The sequence below is a fragment of the Fusarium odoratissimum genome (assembly GCF_000260195.1).
Source record: "Fusarium odoratissimum NRRL 54006 unplaced genomic scaffold supercont1.26, whole genome shotgun sequence".
Taxonomy (NCBI): domain Eukaryota; kingdom Fungi; phylum Ascomycota; class Sordariomycetes; order Hypocreales; family Nectriaceae; genus Fusarium; species Fusarium odoratissimum.
The window spans coordinates 164,530-185,458 of NW_022158710.1; the positions used below are offsets into that span (position 1 = coordinate 164,530).

At 48.0% G+C, this 20,929-nt stretch overlaps 10 protein-coding genes across 11 annotated transcripts; 6 read left to right on the forward strand and 4 right to left on the reverse strand.

Annotated features, from left to right (window-relative positions):
* Positions 1 to 181: 181 nt before the first annotated feature.
* On the reverse strand, positions 182 to 2,562 carry FOIG_12337 (adenylosuccinate synthetase; the record flags this gene model as incomplete). The annotated part of the gene is made up of 17 exons (XM_031213234.1): positions 2,464 to 2,562; positions 2,342 to 2,352; positions 2,221 to 2,277; positions 2,141 to 2,169; positions 2,057 to 2,077; positions 1,965 to 2,003; positions 1,727 to 1,905; positions 1,647 to 1,673; positions 1,565 to 1,596; positions 1,277 to 1,513; positions 996 to 1,031; positions 797 to 942; positions 710 to 746; positions 626 to 660; positions 499 to 580; positions 395 to 457; positions 182 to 343 (listed from the first exon to the last, which is right to left on the reverse strand). Exons 1-17 carry the CDS (start codon positions 2,495 to 2,497, stop codon positions 182 to 184), a joined length of 1,227 nt encoding a protein of 408 aa, XP_031056979.1. The 5' UTR covers positions 2,498 to 2,562.
* A 561-nt stretch (positions 2,563 to 3,123) lies between these two features.
* On the forward strand, positions 3,124 to 4,471 carry FOIG_12338 (uncharacterized protein; the record flags this gene model as incomplete). Its single annotated transcript, XM_031213235.1, has 3 exons — positions 3,124 to 3,522; positions 3,580 to 3,715; positions 3,762 to 4,471. 3 exons carry the CDS (start codon positions 3,124 to 3,126, stop codon positions 4,469 to 4,471), a joined length of 1,245 nt encoding a protein of 414 aa, XP_031056980.1.
* An 849-nt stretch (positions 4,472 to 5,320) lies between these two features.
* Positions 5,321 to 6,138, forward strand: FOIG_12339 (uncharacterized protein; the record flags this gene model as incomplete). The annotated part of the gene is made up of 1 exon (XM_031213236.1): positions 5,321 to 6,138. The coding sequence occupies one exon, from the start codon at positions 5,321 to 5,323 to the stop codon at positions 5,738 to 5,740; it is 420 nt and encodes a 139-aa protein (XP_031056981.1). The 3' UTR covers positions 5,741 to 6,138.
* A 357-nt stretch (positions 6,139 to 6,495) lies between these two features.
* FOIG_12340 (uncharacterized protein) lies at positions 6,496 to 7,146 on the reverse strand (the record flags this gene model as incomplete). The annotated part of the gene is made up of 2 exons (XM_031213237.1): positions 6,496 to 6,735; positions 7,033 to 7,146. 2 exons carry the CDS (start codon positions 7,144 to 7,146, stop codon positions 6,496 to 6,498), a joined length of 354 nt encoding a protein of 117 aa, XP_031056982.1.
* A 1,691-nt stretch (positions 7,147 to 8,837) lies between these two features.
* Positions 8,838 to 9,062, forward strand: FOIG_12341 (uncharacterized protein; the record flags this gene model as incomplete). Its single annotated transcript, XM_031213238.1, has 1 exon — positions 8,838 to 9,062. One exon carries the CDS (start codon positions 8,838 to 8,840, stop codon positions 9,060 to 9,062), a length of 225 nt encoding a protein of 74 aa, XP_031056983.1.
* A 5,319-nt stretch (positions 9,063 to 14,381) lies between these two features.
* Positions 14,382 to 14,612, forward strand: FOIG_12342 (uncharacterized protein; the record flags this gene model as incomplete). Its single annotated transcript, XM_031213239.1, has 1 exon — positions 14,382 to 14,612. The coding sequence occupies one exon, from the start codon at positions 14,382 to 14,384 to the stop codon at positions 14,610 to 14,612; it is 231 nt and encodes a 76-aa protein (XP_031056984.1).
* A 610-nt stretch (positions 14,613 to 15,222) lies between these two features.
* On the reverse strand, positions 15,223 to 15,997 carry FOIG_12343 (uncharacterized protein). Its single transcript, XM_031213240.1, has 2 exons — positions 15,624 to 15,997; positions 15,223 to 15,571 (listed from the first exon to the last, which is right to left on the reverse strand). Exons 1-2 carry the CDS (start codon positions 15,925 to 15,927, stop codon positions 15,234 to 15,236), a joined length of 642 nt encoding a protein of 213 aa, XP_031056985.1. The 5' UTR covers positions 15,928 to 15,997; the 3' UTR covers positions 15,223 to 15,233.
* Positions 15,998 to 16,112: 115 nt separating this feature from the next.
* On the forward strand, positions 16,113 to 18,474 carry FOIG_12344 (methyltransferase). Its single transcript, XM_031213241.1, has 2 exons — positions 16,113 to 16,307; positions 16,357 to 18,474. The coding sequence occupies exons 1-2, from the start codon at positions 16,285 to 16,287 to the stop codon at positions 17,174 to 17,176; spliced, it is 843 nt and encodes a 280-aa protein (XP_031056986.1). The 5' UTR covers positions 16,113 to 16,284; the 3' UTR covers positions 17,177 to 18,474.
* FOIG_12345 (uncharacterized protein) lies at positions 16,914 to 19,229 on the reverse strand. The gene is made up of 2 exons (XM_031213242.1): positions 18,499 to 19,229; positions 16,914 to 18,382 (listed from the first exon to the last, which is right to left on the reverse strand). Exon 2 carries the CDS (start codon positions 18,109 to 18,111, stop codon positions 17,347 to 17,349), a length of 765 nt encoding a protein of 254 aa, XP_031056987.1. The 5' UTR covers positions 18,112 to 18,382; positions 18,499 to 19,229; the 3' UTR covers positions 16,914 to 17,346.
* Positions 19,230 to 19,480: 251 nt separating this feature from the next.
* FOIG_12346 (uncharacterized protein) lies at positions 19,481 to 20,842 on the forward strand. Of its 2 annotated transcripts, XM_031213244.1 has the most exons (3): positions 19,487 to 19,847; positions 19,905 to 20,596; positions 20,775 to 20,794. In XM_031213244.1, exons 1-2 carry the CDS (start codon positions 19,675 to 19,677, stop codon positions 20,224 to 20,226), a joined length of 495 nt encoding a protein of 164 aa, XP_031056989.1. In that variant the 5' UTR covers positions 19,487 to 19,674; the 3' UTR covers positions 20,227 to 20,596; positions 20,775 to 20,794. The 2 variants fall into 2 exon arrangements, with proteins under 2 accessions (XP_031056988.1, XP_031056989.1); XM_031213243.1 differs by having other exon boundaries at positions 19,481 to 19,847; positions 19,905 to 20,842.
* The last annotated feature ends 87 nt before the right edge of the window (positions 20,843 to 20,929 follow it).

The following is a 20,929-nucleotide window of genomic DNA, read 5'->3' on the forward strand; positions in this document are numbered from 1 at the left end:
TAACATCTTGCATAGATCTCTTAAACGCGCTTGATCATTGCCTCGCGATCGGGGCCGGTGCCAATGTACTTGATCTAGAAGATGGACGTTAGGAAATTACCTTTACCGATGTGGGGGGCGGCATACCTTGACTCCGACATATTCCTCAATGAACTATACAATTCGTCAGTACAAGTCGTTCTTAAAATAGTGGTGACTGTACCTCAACGTATGCACGCGCTTCTTTTGGTAGATCCTCGAAGGACTTCGCATTTGTCGTAGGTGTTTGCCATCCCGGGAAATCCTTGTACACAACCTCGCATTGATCCAAGATATCCAGATCAGCTGGGTATGAATCGATTTCCTGCAATAACATTAGTGTCTCACCATGAGGAGGAAAGCGTAGAATGCTTACCTTGCCATCGATCTTGTAGGCTGTTGCGACGCGGATTGTCTCAAAGGTGTCCAGAACATCAAGCTAAGAGGCGTCAGTTAGCATCGTGACGGAACAGGTGGTACATAGCAAGTACTTGCCTTTGTCAGGTTCAGAGCGGTGTAGTTATTGATGTCATTTGAGTACTTCAGAACCACCAAATCGAGCCTGCATAGTGTTAGCGAGTCTCTAAATGAACGTGGCCCTGCTTACCATCCGCATCGACGTCTGCGACCAGTTGATGTTCCCTTGGCACGTTAGATTAAGTGATTCAATAAAGTATTGATAGTGTCTCACCCATTCTCTTCCAATCTCTTGGAGCTTGGTTCCGACCCTGCATTGAATCAGCCTCATATTCGCATTACTGAACAATGGGAAACTCACTCTCCCGTATCTTCGGTCTTGAAAGCTCCCGAGCCCACTCTCGTCGTGTAAGCCTTGACGACTCCGATGATCTCTGTGATCTTCGTGGGATCCAAGGTAAGTCCGCCGATAATACCGGCGAGCGAAGTGTTGGACGATGTTACGTACTGCTTCGTCAGCTATGGTGATCCAGCATAGGAGCTGGGATATGGAAACTCACAGGATATGAACCATAGTCAAGATCGAGCATGAGGGCCTAGATAAACGGGGATGAGCCCCCGGCTTCGGATCTCATACCCTTCCCTTGCAAAGGACCTTGCTTGTGCTGGCTATTTCACCTGGCGAAATGACTCCAGTAAAAGCTCAGAACCTTTGTCGAGAGACAACCTCGACCCGCCGAGGTTTGTCCACAAGCAAAGGAGGGGGTATGAGACCACCAGCGCGGTTGCCCGACCCCACCTAGTCAGTATTGCATCACCAAACTCAGACCAAAATTCTTACATTCGCTCCCTCGATCAGAATGGGAGTGTTGCTCTTCTGCGCTGACTTCATAAAGGATACTCCGTCAACAGAATATTTGCGCAGCTTGTCTCGGTACTCCTTGAATTGGGCAAGCTCCTCTTCGACGTCGTACTTGAAGAGATCTCCGTAGCGCTTTCGGTAACCGTCGGCCAAACGTCGAAGTTTCTGCTCGAATAGCTTGGGGTTGAAAACATCAGCCAGTCTAATGCCACTTCGCTATTGGGGTTTAGCAAGCATTCCACAACGTAGTTTTAGGTGTCGCCGTACCGCAGCCTTGCAGCTATAAGAGGGTCCGATACCTGCAAGGGGTTAATAGGAAGTCAGATATTAGACATGTACCCAAACAAACCGCGCCCAGTTGTTCCGATCTTGCCCTCTAGTCAGTGTTAGCTATGTTCAGTTGCATGTGCCACAAGACCCGTAACCAACCTCCGAGCTCCTGTTCCTCTAGTCCATCAGCTGCGATATGCAGCTGTAGGTCGATGTGCACTCGGTCAGACACACGAATTCTATCGTGGACTGCCTCTAGTCCCTTGTCCGATAGATCTTGTAGCTCTTTGAAGAATTGCGGCACGTTAAAGACTACTCCGGAGCCGATGAAGTTCATGCTGTTATATGTCAATTGACTCGATCGCTGGCTGCGTTTCAGGTAATGGGTTGATAATACCATTTCGGGTTGATGAGTCCGGAAGGAAGCAAGTGGAAGCTAGCAGTCGATCAGTCGTCAAACAACTCATAGCTCGAGCGTCTGTTTGTTACCTGTACGAAACTCCATTGGCACTGTTGGAGTTAATTATCCATTGATAAGAAACGGCTTTGCGCCGGAAAACATGTCCAACTCACACGATAGAGTGCCCTGCGTTATGACCTCCCTAATCTTCGTTTAATAAATGTTCGCCTCGGTCGATTGTGCTATGACTCACAGCAGCGCGAGCGCAGAGTTTAGCCTCCGGGGCGAGGATATCGGTCAGCTTTCCCTTCTATACCATCAACAATGTCAGAATTGTGTCTCCCAATTGCCTCAAGCTGTGAAGAAAAACGTACGCCCTCATCTCCTGTCGAACACGAAGTATTAGCGCATCAAGGAACATCAATGCCATTGCCTGCGGAATCTTGAACTAGCAGAGTCCGCATAACAATGGAAAGCTAGAATAACGCGTACATACCCCATTGGGAACCAAGAATGATCGTGATGGCCATGTTAAAGATCAGGGCGACTGTTCTCGGTGGTTGCGTTGTTATCGCTGTTGGAGAAAAACACGGAGATGGCATGCAGGAAGAATCCCCCCACCATGACATACCCCGCCGGATAATAGATACGCCGAAGTCACAAAGCCTCAGAATGCATGATTTTAAGATCGGTTTCTTTCTCCTCGAGCCTACCATTAGAAAGGAACTTTCAATAACATTAAGGTAAGCGAGTGTTTCACGCACCAGTTATCTTGGTTTAGCTGGATTCCTTATGATAGCAGTATTATTCTCACATCTTGATGCTCTTTTGCCTATTTCGACCTCTCGAATTAGGTTTAGCGTTCTACTGAATCCAGCCTGCAAGACAGCCCCTGTGAGCTAGCCAAATCCAGTCTAGCACCCCTTCCCTTAAGGCTGAGCAGTGGATCCTAGTTTCCGATCAAATTACGCGATTGGCCAGCTCGCATTTGACTGCGCACTCTTTGGCGAGCATGCCATCCATCTCGCATTTCAACATGTCGGACTCAATGAGGCATTGCAAACAACCTCAATTTTAGAAACAGAAAATATACTTATAAGGCCCCCAAATCCTATCTCATTATGGAGCTGTATCATTCTCAGTGTAAACCTTCAATATGCATTCTAATCTTGGAGCTCTTATTCTTTATCTCCTTTCGGGATCTGCTTTGGCTTCAGCAATCCCTGCACAGACACAAAGCCACGATGTTACCCTTGTAGCTCGTGCCACTGCGACAGAGACAGCTGCGCCAGACGGATGGTTCACAACTACGAAAAACATCGCTACTATTGGCGGTACAACAGATAAATACGTTACCATCCCCGCCAAAACAATCTCAATCGTCGTCCCAACATGTGTCCAAACTCTCGAACCCGATGAGAACGGATATCTTCCCCCTGGAACATGCAACGCCCACTGGAACTATTACCCCAGCTTTGCAGCAGCTGTGGTATTCGCTTTACTCTTTGCAGCCCTTACAGGCGTGCATATTTGGCAAGCCGCTCGGTATAAAAAGGTCCGTACGTTTTACTTTTGTTGTGTGTTAGATTGGGATGTAAGCTGACTGGTGTAGACATGGTGTTGGGTTATTATCATGGCGGGGATCTGGGAAACAATGGCGTTCACCTTCCGAGCGATAAGCACGAAACATCAGCAAAGCACTGGTGTACTTTTGACGTTTAACATTTTTATTCTGCTCGCGCCAATTTGTATGTCAAACCCACTCCCCTGGTGTTGCATCACTAATAATAGCAGGGGTTAATGCGTACGCATACATGACTCTTGGTCGTATGGTCTACTACTTCATACCCTCTCAGTCCCTCCTTCGCATGCCGGCTGCTACTCTGGCAGCTGTTTTCGTTGGCTTGGATATTCTATCATTTATCGTTCAGCTTATCGGCGGAAGTATGTCTGGACCTGGTTCACCACCTGACGAGCAGATGAAAGCTGTACACATCTACATGGGCGGTATTGGTCTCCAAGAGTTCTTCATTGTCATCTTTGTCGTCCTTTGCATCCTCTTTCAGAAGAAGATGCACACGATTGAGCGCCAACACCAAGGCATCAAAGCCTTCGTTACATCTGACTGGGGTATGCTCCTCTGTACGCTGTACTTCTCGCTCGCCATGATCTCCGTGCGCATTATTTACCGACTCATTGAGTTCTCTGGTGGAATGGGTCAAGACAACGCGCTCGTCACACATGAGGTGTATTTCTATATCCTTGAAGCAGCGCCCATGTTTTTAGCGCTCTTGGCGTTCAATGTTGTTCACCCGGGAAGGATCATGGCAGGTCCCAATTCCGATATGCCTGGGTTGTTCTCATTTATCAAGAACAAGGTTAGGGGACGAAAGGGAAAGCAGTTGTTGGACGATCGCAGCGACAGTGATGTTGAGTTGAATACCCGGTATGAACCGACTAGAGAGGTTGGGCACTATGATACTGAGCCCCCGCGTTATGGGTAGGTGACTTTGGATCGGTTGTAAGATAGGAGGAATTTTTGCAAGTATCTGGATCGGAGTAATTTGTTTGGGAAAGTTGTCGTGGCCTGGGAGTTTGGGATGATGCGTAAAATTTTGGTTCAGTGTTAGCCCTTTGCGTAGTATAGAGCCTAGAGATACCTTATTCCATTGCTTTTTTTTATAATAAAACTTCCCAATGGCCTTGTCACGAAATGCGAATAAATAGTTTGTCATGATTATGTCCAAACGTGGTTGACGTAGTAGATTTAAAAAAAAAGCTTGAGTATTGGGACAGCTTCAGGGTAATACTCATAACACCAACTTAGCCTCAAGTTCGATCGCCTTCACGAACCTCTTCATTTCAGGGCCACGACTTCAATTCCTACATTACTTCATAGCCGCCACTGTGATCCCACGATACTATCGCTCAATTATTTAAAGTTAGGTATCGTATAGTGTTGTACAACAGATTGACGCAGCATATAGTTTCGAGCCCCAAGGGAGCGATACGAAAATCCGGGGATGTGGGCTTGTGGAGCTTCTATGAACCACAGCGTTGAATGCAACGTTAAATAATGTACTTGCACCTCTACGGATGATACGCCACCAATTCATCCTGTGTCACAATCGATATGTCGCCATTCTTTGTCCTCGGCTCAATGCGTCTTGTGACTTTCGTTTCTCAAGTAAGGTATGCGTTGTGATGTCATTCTTCTTGACGTCACCATATCGTAGAGGAGCTTAACTTGAGCTCCCTCCTAGCTCCCAAGCTCAACTTGCAATAAACAAACCATCAACACAACGAAACTAAACTCCCCAATCAATAACATCACAAATTCATCAATTGTCAAAATGCGCTTCCTAACTACTTTCCGCCCAACAATCCGTCTTGCCCCGCGCATCCCCCTCCGTCCCTTCCACGCCGCACGCATTCTGTATCAAGACGAAGTCAAAGACAGCAACGGAAGTTTCGTCGACGGTCTCGCAGAGGGCGATGCCAAAGGACGTACAGGCGGCGGCGAAGCACTAGATGCGAGTTCTAAGAATGCACCTCCTCAGCCTAAAGTGTCGAACCAGAGTATTCCGGGGAACCAGACTGATGAATTGACGGAGGAGCAGAAGAAGGAGGTTGAGGAGCATAACAGGGACTTTGATAAGAAACATGATCGGGGGAATGTTGCGCCGGGGGATAAGGTTGATAAGAAGTTCTGGGGGGATGGGAGGCATGGCGAGAAGGATGAAGATAATGCGACGCCGCCGAAGGAGAAATGAGGGTGATGATACTCTATACGAAGTTTGATCTTCATGCCCGTGAATGCAAGAAATATGAAGGAAGGCCCGTGGAAAATAGATACACGATATGAATGGGGTCAATTGAACCAGTTTTATGTGTCTGAATGTTTTGACGACGCTGTGTTTGTCCATTATGTGTGAGAAGCCCCGGGTGAATTATTCATTTTGCAGTATTCTTGGGACCACCATGATAGATTCTAGGCATGCTCTCTGCTTGATTATATCACTAGAAGCATTGTGCCCGCCCATCGTTTGTGACCACATAGAAGATTCTCAGGTCGGCTTGTGGATCATCAGTACTACCTCTAGTATGGAGGCAGAATGTTGACTTCCTCTACCCCAAGGCTACCTACCGATCCTGATGCTCCAAATCACCGCATTTCTGCTTGATATTCACTCAAGAACTGGGATCTTGCCCAAGGGGCCATCTTTCTCATGGGCAAGGTAGTGTCTTCGACGCTGTCAGTCTTAGGAAGTGGATCTAAGTCTGGACCGTCTCCCACTAGCCATTCATGGTCGGCAACTTACAATTTCAGCCAATCGCATAACACGGTGTATTGTCATTCCCAAGTACCTACAGGTAGGATCGCATCCCATTCCCCATGCATATATTTACGAAAGGCCTCATCGTATTTCTCCATCTCGGGCGGGCATTCGAACGGCGTAGGGCCATAACAAAGGACCCCAGCATCAGCACCTTTCTTTCGGCGAGTTACCAAAAATCTTGTAATGTTTCAGTCAAACCAATAGTGCAGCAGATCGAATTCACCAAAGAGCGCAACGCGGAACGCTTCTTTGGTGTTGGTGTTGATGTTGGGCTTCGCTTCCACCATATTAACCCAATATGGTGATCTGAAGTGCTCGGTTGTGTTGCAGGAGAGGTCTTTGGGCACCGGCATAAGTTGAGCTAATATCTCGGTATCTAGCATGATGCATGCTGCATATCGCATATCGCCAGCGTTTGAAGAGCCCTCCTTAGAGATAATCCAGCTATCATAATAGCTTCGCACTGTTTGTAGCCAGGCACCGTCCTGAGTATCAACTGGCACGCTTCTCAGAAGATCCCCAATGCCATCGCAACGTTGTCCACAACTTGGAGCACCTCAAATGGTGCATACAGACCTGGACAATGGGGGTTCGCTATCGCAGATACCGCTAACAGTGCCGGGTCAGAAGAACAGTTTCAACATGCACTTCATCTTATTGGTTGTATAGTCTAAGGGTAGGCCGATAAAGAGATCGTCAATGTCAAGAGACAGCTTGCGACAGACAGGGTGAAGAGCCTCGGGCTCGACCATATCCCTATAGAGGCTAATACACGACCAAATCTCGACTTTATTCGCCGCTACCTGAATAACATCTTGGAAGATAAGTAGCTCGACCATGTACCCAGATAGGATATGCGTCAAGATCAGCAGCGGATTAGGTCATGCTATAGGGAGACGAGGAACTCGTAAGGGATAAGGAAGAAGGAAGAAGACTGTGATTGTTGGCTTATTTTAAAATGGGCCCAGGGATCCCCGAACGTCGGGAAGATCGGGTCCTCCAGCATTATCCTCGTATGGAGAAAAAGAGACTGAGGTGTCGGCAATGTGCGATATTGCGCCAGGTGATACTGGAGAAGGGTCATTCACCCGTTCCTCGGGGCGTATATCCCAGTCAGAATCGATTTCAGGCTTCGGGACCTAAATTGAGGCTTTGTGCCATGGGGAGGATGGGATAAGAGTGCGTGACGCATGTAGAGGCCGTCCGTTTTGTGTGCAAGGCGGCCGTATAATATATAAATCAAAGAGTCTGCCTTTATCATTTCATAAGTTAAAGTTGCCTTGTGCTGGGAGCCTCATAATATGCGAGGTTGCCTTTATTGAAGCTATCCCTCTAGCCCAATTGAGGAAATAGTCACTGGATCAACCCCGCATATTAAGCGTGGTCTCATAGATGCGAATAAGGCAGAAAACTGTTCCGGAAAAGCAAATTATTTCCCATACTGCCAGCGAGGCAGACTGTTTTCCATGACTCCAGGAAAGGCAAATGACTTTTCATAATTTCCATAAGGCGGACCATTTCCCGTAATTCCAGGAAGGCAAAGGACTGTTCATGGTCCCCAGGAGGCAAAGTATTTCTCGTTATCATTCCAGGAAGGCAAAGGACTGTTCATGGTCCCCAGGAGGCGAAGTACTTCTCGTAAAACCAAGGTAATTAGAAGGGCATTCTTGCGACTTTCCATAACCCTTAGAACCTAGACCGAGCGAAGGACGGAAACTGAGTCCAAAATGAAGGAGGCGCAACGTGGTTGGAAGGATGCAATTAATGAGACCCGCTCGTGGGGATGGCATAAGCCCGGATGAGAATCTTGGTGTTTAAATTCGATGGCTCGAAAGGTCGTTTTACCACACCGCTCAACATGGCACTGGCCTGTAGAACTGCCTAAATGCAAACTTTAAGATACCTTGATCTTAAAGCTCATCCTTTCGTGAAAGATTGTCGCTCTCGAAAAATGCAATAAAACACAATAAATAGAGGCGCAACGATGCTCTAAAGACTGTTAGTTATCCCAAACTTGTAAATAATTGTAGTTAAGACTTGGTCAGAAAGCTCACATGTACAAGGCGATTTGTGAAAAGGAGCGGGGTTTTACAGAATGAGAGGAAGAGGGCACCCCTATTTATATACAACTGCCTTGTTCTGTGGCGGCTGGTTCGCCATGGTTCGCCATGGTTCGCAAATGGTTCGCAAATGGTTCGCCCTGGCCTAGGTGTGGGCTGAAACCGTGTGGTTCGCACACAGCCCTGGCATAAACGAGCCAAAGCTGACGCCGGCATCTCCAGCTTGTTCTCAAGGTGGTTCGCCCAGAACCAAACTGCCCCCCCAAAATGTAGGAACGGCTTGCGATTCTCAACTCTTCATCAAACGTAGGTAGAATCAGCGAACAAGACAGCAGTATTCATCATCAGTAGTCTCAATATAAGTTGAGTATAAAAGAATTCATTCCCTCAATATTTATTTCAGGTCTGTAGTCCATAGACAAATTGAAGCACATCGTCACCAGTATATCATCACAAAGTACCCCTTCATCATGTCAAGCTCGCACTACATCAAAGTTCCTCGCGAAGATCCCTCGCCTGACACTAAACAGCAACCCGCTTCGTCCTCAGAGCAGATGAGGAACTGGCTGCGAGAGGGTCATAAAGATATGCCGTGGCATAACATCGATTCAGTTGCTGCATCCGACACGCAAGACAACTCCAATGTCAACGACGCGCCGTCTGATACCCCTGCCACGCAAGGCAGTGACAAGTAGTCCAATGCTAGGAATACATACGGGTAGAGGTGTTGGTAGACTTCCCATCGCCGAGACTTGTACAAGCTAACATTGTTAATGGTCAACTAATCTCATTCTCGTCGACCTTATACCCGAAGTTAACTTGGAAGCACAGTCTGCAGTACTCGACATAAGATCAAGCCTGGACCCAATCCCCAGAGCAATAACATAAACTAAGATGGGAGTGCGTCATAGAGTTAGACTTTCTGTGCTATTCCCAAAAAGAACAAGGTCATCTGGGGCTCAAAGTAGCAAGAAATGCAGAACCCATTATGTATTGAGGGGAGCTTGGATAGTGATAATGGCAGATTATTAACTTCGTTGATGAGTACCTCAGCTTTCTGTGAGACCTAATGCATAATTCTTTTCATCTTCGAGCATATTGCTATGTGAATGCCTTTAGGCACACTAACACATCTTTGTTCATAGATAGTTTGCTGACACCAAAAAGACAGAATCCAATGAATTTGTAGTACCAGTAGCGGAATTAACTTTTGGACTTTTTCTACAGCTTTTTCTCGAAGCTTCCCTTAACTCAGAACAGTATGCCTCAGCTGAGTACCCCTAATCACCCATGATGGGAGTTGAGGTTAGCTGGAAACTATGATTCTGGAATCACAATCATCGGATGACCGTCCCCGTCTCCGCGCGCATTGGTAATTTTTGTTGTTTTGTCTTCTGCCGTCTTTTGTTTTTCGGTTCTCGGTAGCTGAGTTCGCGACAAGCAACCCCCCCAACACTCGGCCAACTCTATTGAACCCCTGTCAATTCCAGAACGATGATCTGCAGATCCAAGGCTGCAACATGGATTATCGGAGGATTTTGTTGAGTGACTGGGTCCTTTCTTTTTTCTATCACAAATCTTGATGGTTCTCGTCATTAAGATGCGTTGCTGTCTTAATAGCGCCTTTAGTATTATACGCAAAACTCGCATTTCGATGCCTACCAAGGTCATTGAGTGACTGAAGATAGCCTTGGGCTTCTGATCCCAAACATCGGTACGTCTTGTGCCAATTACGCAGGAGTCGTCAGAAGAGACTAAACAGGGAGACGTACCAGGATAGACCTGGTCGAAGGATACAGTCTTTGAGGCCTGCAACGCAAAGCTTCCGTTCTTGCTTACCTTGTCTCGAACTTTGTATCTCTAAAACGGGAAGTTTACATGAGGAACAGCACAAGACCTCTCATCAAATGGGGAACCAATAGCGTCAGGTGTTTGTGGAGTGACCAAGGGGCTTAGATGAACAGAGACAGTGCACGTTGTGGAAAGAGACTAGGTACTGTCTGACTCGCAACAACACGAACCTTCTCGGTATATCTACAGATTACGGATACCCAGGCCAGCGGTCTGACGCAAGGAACGGGATCCCAGGGACTGACTACCAGTTAAATCAATGAATATGCTGCGTCTGACGGATGGTGCCCCAATCGTGGCTGGCGCCGTTCATGCCCGTGCTTCTAGCTCATTTCTAGATCAGCGGCAACGCATGTAAGATGGCGCGTACCGCCCTAGGGTGTTGACCAAGAAAGAAAGTTGAACTCATTTGAGCACTAGACCTGCGTCGTAGTGTTAGACTTCGCAGGACTATTGCCGTCAAGCACACAGACTCCATACTACCACCCAAAAGAAGTATCCTTGATGCTTTGTGATCAGAAATCAGACTATCCCATATTTTGGTGACGATATATATCATCACCTAAAATAGGTAAATCCGCTAGCAACGCTAAACAAATCCACGCAACCGTCACAGGACAGATCATGCCATATCCATGCTCATATCGGAGTGGTTTTCACTGAGAATTGAAGCTTAATCGAGACTCTGTAGTACAGTAATCTCAAACCTTGTTGCTCCGTCTCCAGTCCGTCCAGCCCTGTCAGATGTCGGGATGATTCTTGGCAAGCAGTGTTTGGGCCGTGGATACTGGATGTGGGTGTGGGCGCAGATAACCCGTAGTTTTGTTCTCCCCTTTGACCTCTCCGTCATCTCCATTAACAACTGTTATCTTTAGTATCATATCGAAAGCTCCGGGCTCATTCGGTTTACATCCCTACCATACATTCTTGTATAGATAGGTCTTTACATGTCTGCTTCCTTTCCTGACACAAATGGAGCAATGCAGCATGAGGCATACGCAAGATGCCATTCAAGAGGTCATTTGCATGGCGACACTCTCAGCACCCCATGCAGGAGAGTGACGCTTGGTCCATTGTATTATTCGAGCTGCCAGGACCCAGATGGTAGACAAGGCGCCCGCATGTGAACAGGTAATTCCCACCTGCAGGTTCGAGGAGCGGGCTTGTAGTGATAGTATCCGGAGTCACAAATGGGTGCGCCTGCTTGCATGATTCCGAGAGACTGAACATCAAACTTCGCACTCATTTCTGTCAACATCGGTGAATTCGATATGTTTCTTGGCGCATCGTCGCACTTTGCTGACTGGGTACTGGCTTCACCCGCCGCTAAAATATGATCTCTGTTGGACCATCGTCCCTTGATGATGGGGGAGACGATCTGAGATCACGGATGACCGAGAACAGGACCAAGCAAGTGCTAGGGCTCTCGGGTTGAAACCCACCATTGTGAGATGAGACGCTTATCGACGATGATGAGATACCTGTAAACGCTAGCAGCATTATGGCAAAGGGGCATTAGACCTAAGGGCATATCCGTAGTGGTGGTGCTCCTGTTCAGCTTGGAAACACCGCTCCGAGATCGTTTATTTTGGGGTGTATACTTGTGAAACTTTTCGCTCATTATTCAAGGTCTGACGGAAAGCTCATTGCGAAATAAGCGATCAATATGGGGCTACTGTATGATAACTCTCCCTCAACAAGGCCAACCTAATATTGATTATAGGAGTATCCTTGGTGTAAGTGAGCTGTCCACGGTCCGATCTCAACCGCCGATCAATAACCCCGCTCTAGAGCCTAGCGCGTTCATGCCCGGTAGAGGCAGAGCCACGGGGGCTAGAGGTTGAAAAGATGACGAAGAGCATGGTGTTAGTTAGGCCCAAGTAGCTTTGTCTAGGGGTCTGGGGTCCAAGGATGACGCTGGATTGTCTCTTGTTCGTATGCACAATCATCTGCTGATGAGTCGTAGTGCCTGAAAATGGGGGGAAATGTGGCTTCACATCGAGGTACTTGGAGACCGGGGATTTTAGCCCCTAGTATCTATGCGGGCAGAAGTTCATTCAGTATCCTTGAACAAGAGCCAGCGCCACATTGAGGATGGTAGCATGTCCATTTGTTGTGAAGATATGGGACTCAAATATATAGAACTTATATCTTGCTAATGGCTCTAGGCTCCATGATCAGCACAGTCAAGCAAGATGAAAGTCGCCTGAGGAAGGATGCAATGCAACTAGCGAGTGCTGTTTGGGATGAACTTCTATGCTGCAGTATTTGGCCCAGCGCATCGGCCATGCGACTTACCAAACCGGCAGCCACTGGCAGACAATGGAAATTCTTAGGCCGAGTGTGAGATGAGACGGACGATACTACCTTATCAGAGCCGGGGGATCTACGGGCTAATGTAACGGTATGGCGGAGGTCATCCATCCCAGCGCATTTAGTTAGTTCAAAGAGAGCCTAGTGCATAGGCTTTCCAGGGTCCCGCCGCGAGTCAAATGCAATAGAGCCGTCTATACAGCAGACCAAAATGTAGCAGAGGTACCGCCTCTGGAGAAATGACAAAGGCTTCATTGGGTTGATTATGAGTGGTACTTTCGAATGAAGAAAAAGGAAGCATAGGAAAACTTGGCGATTGAGGAGCTTTAGAGTACTTTCGGGCTTTGCTTCGCCTCGAGGTATCTTCCTCCCGCATGTTAAATCGATCCGCGGTCCAACAGTCTGACCTGAGCAAGGTGGCGTTGATAGCGTTTCCGGAACGTTGAGATTAGAAAGGGCTAAATTGGCGACCGACGGGACGATGGTGGTGAAGTGGAGGCTGAATAAAAAGTCTCTCTAATAGGTAATCCTACATATCGGTGAAGAATGACCAGACAAGAATGTCCAGGCAAAGAATGTCCAGACAGAGAATGTCCAGACAAAGACTGACCGGACCCACCTCCAGCCAGACCGTCTCTAGACGTCCAAACATCCATCCATATTCATGCATCTTAGGATCATCAGCGGTGCGTCCATTCTATCAGAAATAATAAGACCCAGAAGAGGTACTCATCTTGAATCCAGGAATATTCCCCCCAAAGCTTACTGGTTGAGAGCCACTGCTGTTTAACAGTTTTAATGATTTACGTTGACCTTTGACCTCCAAGTGAACATGAACCTCTCCGCTCTGTGTTCGAGGCAACGGATGCTGTCATCTTTCAGCTTGACAAGAAGCCTCAATTGGGGTATACAGCAAGCTTGGAACTTGGAACCAACATACATACAGTCATGACCATGGTCCTAGGAAACAGGGGTGTTTCTAGATCAGCGGCGGCGCTTTGAGACTGTGAGCTGCCAACATTGCGACCTTACCAAGGTACCGAAAGAGGGTCCATCCCCGCTAGCTAGCCAATCAGGACAATTCAACAGAAACAACCTCGAAGAAGCGAGAGAGGGTATGGCAGTCGATAGCGGATTACCCCAAACCTCTTCGCCAGGGTAATGAAAAGAAGGCAACCGCTAATGCAGCGGCAAAACGCCACAATTGTAGATTGCAGATATAAGTGACCTGTAAGAGGATGCGGTCTCCTCGGCACTCCAGGGAGAAGGCATGGTGCATGCATGTGAATGCTTCCCCTTGTGGCCAGATGTGGCCGAGGGGTGGTTGCAATAAGGTAGCGTAGCCATGTAGTGGAGGTTCAGCGTTTACCCGCGTTGCTGGGTTCTGTTGCAACCTCCTCTACTCCTGCCGCCGCATATCTGCGACATGCCACTAGGACGGCTATGCAAGTTACCTATCCTCTAATGCATGGTTCTTCGAGTCAGCTTTGGGCTGATCTGAATTACCAGAAGTGCAGAAGGCGATGGCAAGCTGGTCTCAATGGCCCTGGACCATGCTACCACTACTGCGCCGGCATTGGCTGCTCCTCTTGAGCGGCGGTACTGGGTAGTCCCCACGTATTCTCATGTGGGTGTTAAATTTGCATAATAACCCAGGCAGGTTGATGCGATCCATCGAGGAATTGGGAGGGTTATGGCGTCTTGATCAATCTTGGTAGACTCGTCAAAGTCACTAACTGCTGACATCAATTTGTATAAAGCCTCTGTTCCTCCCATCTCTATAGTGTGTTGAGTAGTCCATCTTCGTCTTCATCTACAGGTACCAAATAACACACTACCCCTTCTTCATCATGTCAGCCTCTTCCTACGTTCAAGTCCCTCGTGAAGGGAACCCATCACCCAACATTGTACATCAGAGCACCACATACTCAGAGCAAATGAACGCCTGGCTGCGAGAGGATCATAAAGATATGCCGTGGCACATCATTGATTCAATTGTAACGTCTAGCACCAACACATCTGAGTCCAACCCGAACACCAACGCTTCACACAACCCTATCACTCAGGGCAGCGCCAAGTAGGCTTCTGTTCTGAAGTACGAAGATGCTGTTGATGCCTCCCTCTCGGCCCAAACATAGCTGACATCTTCATAGTCAAGTGTCTAGTCGACCTCGAATGCCACACTAATTCGTCCATCATCGTGCCGCTGAAAGACCTCAACGAACAGTCGTCGACATAATCACGACTTGGCTCAGTCCCCGAAACTCGAACGACAACGCACAATGCGAACGGTTGCATACAGTAGAAGTCAAGGTCTCTGTATTGGTGTGCTCAATGGAGACTTGCTAGTTGAACTAGTGAAGCTCGGGATATATATATGTACATCAACCTCTCGACGGGGAGGGATGATAAGAACCCTATGTAGTTTGGTCAGTATTCTGACAAAACAGGAACATGTAGACAAAACAAGATGTGTCAGTGGGTATCAGGAAACTTAAAATGGAATCATACAAGAATTCTTGTCAAATACAATCTAGCGTGAAGTTTGTAGGTCATCATTTGGGAGGTGATGTGGTGAATGTAATAAGATAGTGACTTACTCAGCATCAACGTACGAGTATGAATGAAACAAACATTTCGGTTCGTCCATCCACCAGCATCATCCGCACGTAATGTTCATCTCAATCCAGCCTACACAGCCTTTACGGCCGGGCAAGTCCAGGTGAAGCATTCGTCCCAAAGATCTGACCGATCGTCCCGCGAATCTGGTCAACAAGAGCCTTTATCATGCCCTGAGGCTTGCCTCTTCCATCAAGCCCATGGACAGGCTCAGTACCCATCGTGGGGAGAACATTGTCGCCAGCAGACAGACTAACAAACAACGCGAATGGCACGAGCCAAACACAAAGACCGAAGTACGACGCGATTTGCGCGAAGCTAGGAACATCGGCCTTGTCGTAGTACGAGGTACGCTGGTACGCGCGCGACTGTGTATCGGAGAAATGACGGAACCAAACGTAATGATTGACCAAAACGAGAACTACATCTCGTTAGCAAAAAACTCAATTTGCCCACCCGCCAAGGTAACATACCACACGATGCCAGGAACAACGGATCAGACAGCTTCACAAAAGGGAAGCGTCTCATATTCCCCAGGTACACAACATGCGACACGATCGTCAAGACAGTAGCCCAGAAGGGCAAGCCGTCAACCAGCCATAGAACCGTCTGAATGCCAATGACGCTGTAGATAAGACGCGTCAAGAACCGCTTCGCGATAACGCTGTGCTCCTCGACGAGCTCGGACAGGTAGTATAGACCCGAGGCGATAGCAAGGGTCAAGAAGCAGAAACCCAGGAGGGTTCCTATGTAGCCGACAAGAGGTAGAATCCACATTTTGCGTTGCGTTGTGTATGGGCGCAAGCAATGATTTGAGTTGGAGCTCACATGTTGGAAGGGAGGGGAGATGGTATTATCTGCAGGTTGAAAAAGGAGAGGTTTTGGACACGGTTTTAACTACCAATCAGTTTCACCATTCTTCGGAGGGGCGAAATTCCGAGCCGGTGGTGGGGTCCCCGCTAAGAAGTTGAGAGCTTATCGATAGCCACGAAAAAGTTGGTTTTGCTCAACACCAGGAAATCGGCGATAAGGTGCAGCTCCAGGCTTCACGACCCATTCATTTTATTGCAATTCCTTTCCCGAAGTTTGGGATCTGAAATATCCTCAAAAGTCATTTGACTTACAGTCTTCACCATGTCTCGTCCTGAGGATACCCTGTATGTTACCACAACCCCGCCATCATGCCCCTCAAGCTCACAGAAACAGTGCCGCCGACGTCCACTATGACGATACCGAAGCGCGCAAGTACACAACAAGCTCTCGAATCCAAAACATTCAGGCCTCTATGACACGAAGAGCCCTCGAACTCCTCGATCTCAAGTCACCATCCCTCATTCTCGATGTTGGCTGCGGCAGTGGTCTCTCCGGCGAGATCCTGTCTTCAATCGAACCCGAAGAAGGTGGCCCTCACACATGGATCGGAATGGACGTCTCACCATCAATGCTGGACATTGCACTACAGAGAGATGTAGAGGGTGATCTCATGCTAGCAGATATCGGCCAAGGCGTACCCTTCCGAGCTGGTACTTTCGACGCAGCCATCAGCATCTCCGCTATCCAGTGGCTCTGCAGCGCCGAAACAAGCGATACATCACCCTTCGGCCGCCTAACCCGCTTCTTCAACGGCCTCTACGCATCCCTCAAGCGCGGCGGCCGAGCAGTCTGCCAATTCTACCCCAAGAACGACGAGCAGCGCCACATGATCACCCAAGCCGCCGTAAAAGCCGGCTTCGGCGCCGGCATGCTCGAAGACGACCCCGGCACCAAGAACCAGAAGCTGTACCTCGTCTTGACTGTTGGAGGCGGTGATGTTCAGAAGAAGGGTGGTGATATTACTGGTGTTGTTGAGGGTATGGAGGGTGTGGATGTTGAGGATGCGAGAAGGCAGATTAAAGCGCATGCTCCGAATATGTCGAAGGGTAGTAAGGCGTGGATCATCAAGAAGAAGGAGCAGATGGAACGGAAGGGAAAGATTGTCAAGGCGACGTCCAAGTACACTGGACGAAAGCGACGGATACAGTTTTAGGCTTGTGGGCTGGTTTGGCATTGTACGGCGTTGGGTGGGAAAATCTTTCGTTCTAGACCTTTCAATTTGACACGGATACCCTTTCCTTACAGTTCGCTCGTTGAAGAAAAGCGAGGCCTTCGCATTCTGATGCCTACATCAAGAACGCAGCGCCTTTCGAGTCACTCATGTTAGACGACTGGCCAAAATGCCTCCTCGGCCTCCAGAACGTCATGCCACTTCCCCTCAACCCTCTTGAACAGTTTCTCCTTAACATCCTCACCCTTCTCCTCAACAAGCTTGCTAACAGCATCATCAATAATCCTTCCAAGCTCATCCACAAACTCAACAAACTCCTTACACGTCCAGTTGTTGATAAACTCCTTCCTCACAGCCCCACCATCAGCATCATTTCTCCCATCATCATCAGAGAGCTGCGCCTTAGCCCAGGACCAAGCATCGAGGTAACACTTTTCCGTTCCCCAGTAAATCACCGCAGCTTCAAGCCAAGGAAGTTCTTCTTTCTCATTGGGAGATACAGAAGCGTACAGAGCCTCCCAACGTCGGAGACCTTCTAGTTTGGTGCTTGAGTCAATACGGCCATCTTCTCCAGTCTCAAGATTAACGTTGATCCCGTATTCTGCTGCTGTGTTGATGAAGAACTTTTCTTCTCGGCGGATGTTGACGAGAGCTGCGACGATCCAGTCTAGAAGCTTTGTTGTAGCTCCAGGATCAACATTGGGCTGCACGGTATCAGGGTACTCCAGGAAGCTGAGAAGACGACCAAGGCCACGGCAGTAGCTGTGGATATAAAGACGGTCGTTTGCAAGCCAGCGGCCAAGAAGCTCTTTTGATGCTTTGCCGTGACCTGCGAGCTTGAGAAACTCTGACTGGGTAGCTCGCTTGTAAGCCTGCTCGTCTGAGACGAGAAGCTGTTGGGTTAGAGAGTAGGACATGATAATGGTTAATTAGGTATTTCCTCAGGTTGTTGATGCGGAGATGGCTTCATGGTCTGACGAGAGCTTGGCGAGTGAAATTATGTCATTGTGAGAGGATCGGTGTAAAGTTGTTCCAGCTGCAGGATGTTAGTACTACAAGGTCCAAGTCGAGTCGAGTCCGACTTGAGATCTGTATGAGGCTACGATGTGCGATCTTTGGTGTTTATGAGTTTAGGTTGTTTTGTGTATTGTTGCGCCTTGTGAGACAATGCTCTGAACTTCAATTGTACTATAACCAGAAATTTACTTGAGTCAATTGAGGTGTAAGATACTTCTTCATGATGAAGAACATATGTTTCGATGACTTATATACTCATTGATAGCTACTGTGTATCTCAACTCTACCATTAGTTCTCTCGTAAGCAATGACGATCAACTTCTCGGGCCGTGTACTCGGCTGGCCGGCTCATCAAGTAAATTCGACTGTCCTCGGAATTCGTAGTAGCCTATGAGAAGCATCCATTCTCATTCAAAATCCATCGATGCTATTATTGGGAACGGACTGTCGGACTCTCGGGACCTCAAGAGTGCAAAAGACCCAGCATCCACGGAACATTCATATCCCCGGATTTAGGACCGTCAAACGCCGCAGTTGATCTTGAACGCCATGTAATTTCCTCCCCAGCCTCATCCATGCCAACCATGTGTCCAAATCGCCCATTCTCTCTGCCACCAAAAGCTTGGCAACGTCTATAGCCCGCTAATCGCTCACGATTGACATCCAGCATGATCAACTTCCTGGTTCATTCTGCTTCAACCGTTGCGTGATCACCGTTATCCCCGTCATGTTATTTTGCGTCCCTTAATCTGGGGGAACGAACGGCAACGGGAAGCTTTGCCGACAGGGATTATGCAGCCCACTTGGTTTAATTAATGATGGCATCCCCCACAATAAGGGGTTTATGTTGATTATTAGCAGACGAAGAGGAAGAAGCAAATTAATATTGCATTTGTTTGAGATGTTGGAATGGGCAGTTTCAGCTTGAGTTGTTCCTTTTGGTCTATGCTGTTTGTGCGGTGAGTTTCACGGCGCATTGATAGAGTATGTAAAGCCGTGGACCGACAAGTTGAGGGAGAATGCATGGATATGTATCAACGTTTAGTCATAAACTATTGATAGAAATGTCGATCAGGTACACGTAACATGATGTGACAAGACCAGTCTAGATCTCGTATCAAATCCTCTGTAGCCCCGATTTCAAGAGGGTCAATTTCACTGCTCACGAGATGCACCCCTGATTTACAGGGACCCCAGCAGCATCGGGAGCCAACCCAAGGGGGGCTGAGCTTCTGAAACATGGAGCTCTCGGAAGCATGTCATTCAACTGAAGGCGCATCGTCAGTCTCGCATTGGCTTTTTAATGAATGCCTCTTGCCCTTGGATGCAATAAACCCCCTTCCCTCTTTTTCCTAGGTTTTGCTCCCGTCTTTTGCAGACTTGGCTCTTGATTGTGTCTTTTTCTTTTGCTCAGAATAACACTGAATCGTTAATTTAATTTTCTATTGCACACTCACTTTATCATGATTCTCGACAAGGAATTAGGCGCCCTTGCGTCTCGCGCTGAGGGAATGGGTCTCACGCGAGTGCTTCCGAGAGAAGCCAAGGAAACATGTCGCAATGATCAATACTCGGATACCTGCGAAAAGCCCAATATTAGCACAGGCGAGATCATGCTAATTCTCTTCATCGCCAGGTATTTATGACCATTCTCGCATATCGGTAATCTGTCTTGGCTGACCTCATTCCGCAGCACCGTCGTAGCCCTTGGCGTTATCGCTCTGCTATGCTACCTCCATCGTCGTCGCCAGCGCCTAGATAAACTCGAAGACCCGAAGGATTTCCAAGAACTCGACGACTACGGCATTGCGCCGATTAAGCAAAAACCAGCAGATATGCCCCGAGCCCCACCGCCGACGTATGAACGATCACAGGACAGGAAGGAAATGAATACGGCTTCGCCTGCAACTACGAATGAGAATTGGGGACGTCAAAGGGACTCGACTGATTCGTTAACGCCGTCGCTTCGACAAGCGATGGGGGTGACGCCCCGAGATACATTGGCCAATCACTAGGGAGGTATTCCACTGTGGACGGTAGGCGGTTAAGCTACTGCAGGTGTCGATCGGTTATGCATAATCGACCTGAGGTGTCGGGTGTTTCAGAGATGCAGCTACGCGATAGTCGCCGATTTACAGAGGGGATAGCAAGATTGGCATGTCCTTACGATGGCGTTTGGGAGATCAATTGGTATGGATGGCGTACAGGCTTCTTGCAGGATGGCGTTCTTCTGGTCGGGTTTGGACTACCTTGCGCATGACTAGCGACAGTTTCCTTCACAATTCGAGAATATTCTGATACCGGTTGCTGGATGCATCTGTGATGGTGAAGCAATTGTGACATTCTCACTCTGGTCTAAGCTTAGACGAGCCATGCAAAACTTAGGTAAGACTTTTCTTGCCTGTGATAGTTTCGGTCTGGTCTTCTCAGATCCTCTTAGTTAGCTGACTGAGGTCAGAAGCTCACCACGCATGGCCATCATGTATAACGAGACGCCTCAGACGAAGAGCATCTTCGTATGTGACCTTGGTTCAGTAGAATTCAGTTCAGCTGATTATCTCAGTGAGGCGGTGGATAACGCAGTGTAACTCTGTTGTCAATACACTTTAGTGAATATGCTTCTTTGAAGACCGTCATATATTCGTAGGATTTAGACCTTGTGTGCCCTGATAAAGGCTACCCAGGTCTCGTGAATCACAAACTTGATACATATGAGTT

Excerpts from the sequence above, each read along its gene's own strand:
- FOIG_12343 (XM_031213240.1), bottom strand. The coding sequence starts at position 15,927 with ATGTGGATTCTACCTCTTGTCGGCTACATAGGAACCCTCCTGGGTTTC. Across the intron at positions 15,572-15,623 it reads GTTGTTCCTGGCATCGTGTG|TTCTCGTTTTGGTCAATCAT; the intron begins GTATGTTACCTT and ends AACGAGATGTAG.
- FOIG_12345 (XM_031213242.1), bottom strand. The coding sequence starts at position 18,111 with ATGTCCTACTCTCTAACCCAACAGCTTCTCGTCTCAGACGAGCAGGCT.
- FOIG_12346 (XM_031213243.1), top strand. The coding sequence starts at position 19,675 with ATGATTCTCGACAAGGAATTAGGCGCCCTTGCGTCTCGCGCTGAGGGA. Across the intron at positions 19,848-19,904 it reads CTAATTCTCTTCATCGCCAG|CACCGTCGTAGCCCTTGGCG; the intron begins GTATTTATGACC and ends CTCATTCCGCAG.
- FOIG_12344 (XM_031213241.1), top strand. The coding sequence starts at position 16,285 with ATGTCTCGTCCTGAGGATACCCT. Across the intron at positions 16,308-16,356 it reads TCTCGTCCTGAGGATACCCT|TGCCGCCGACGTCCACTATG; the intron begins GTATGTTACCAC and ends TCACAGAAACAG.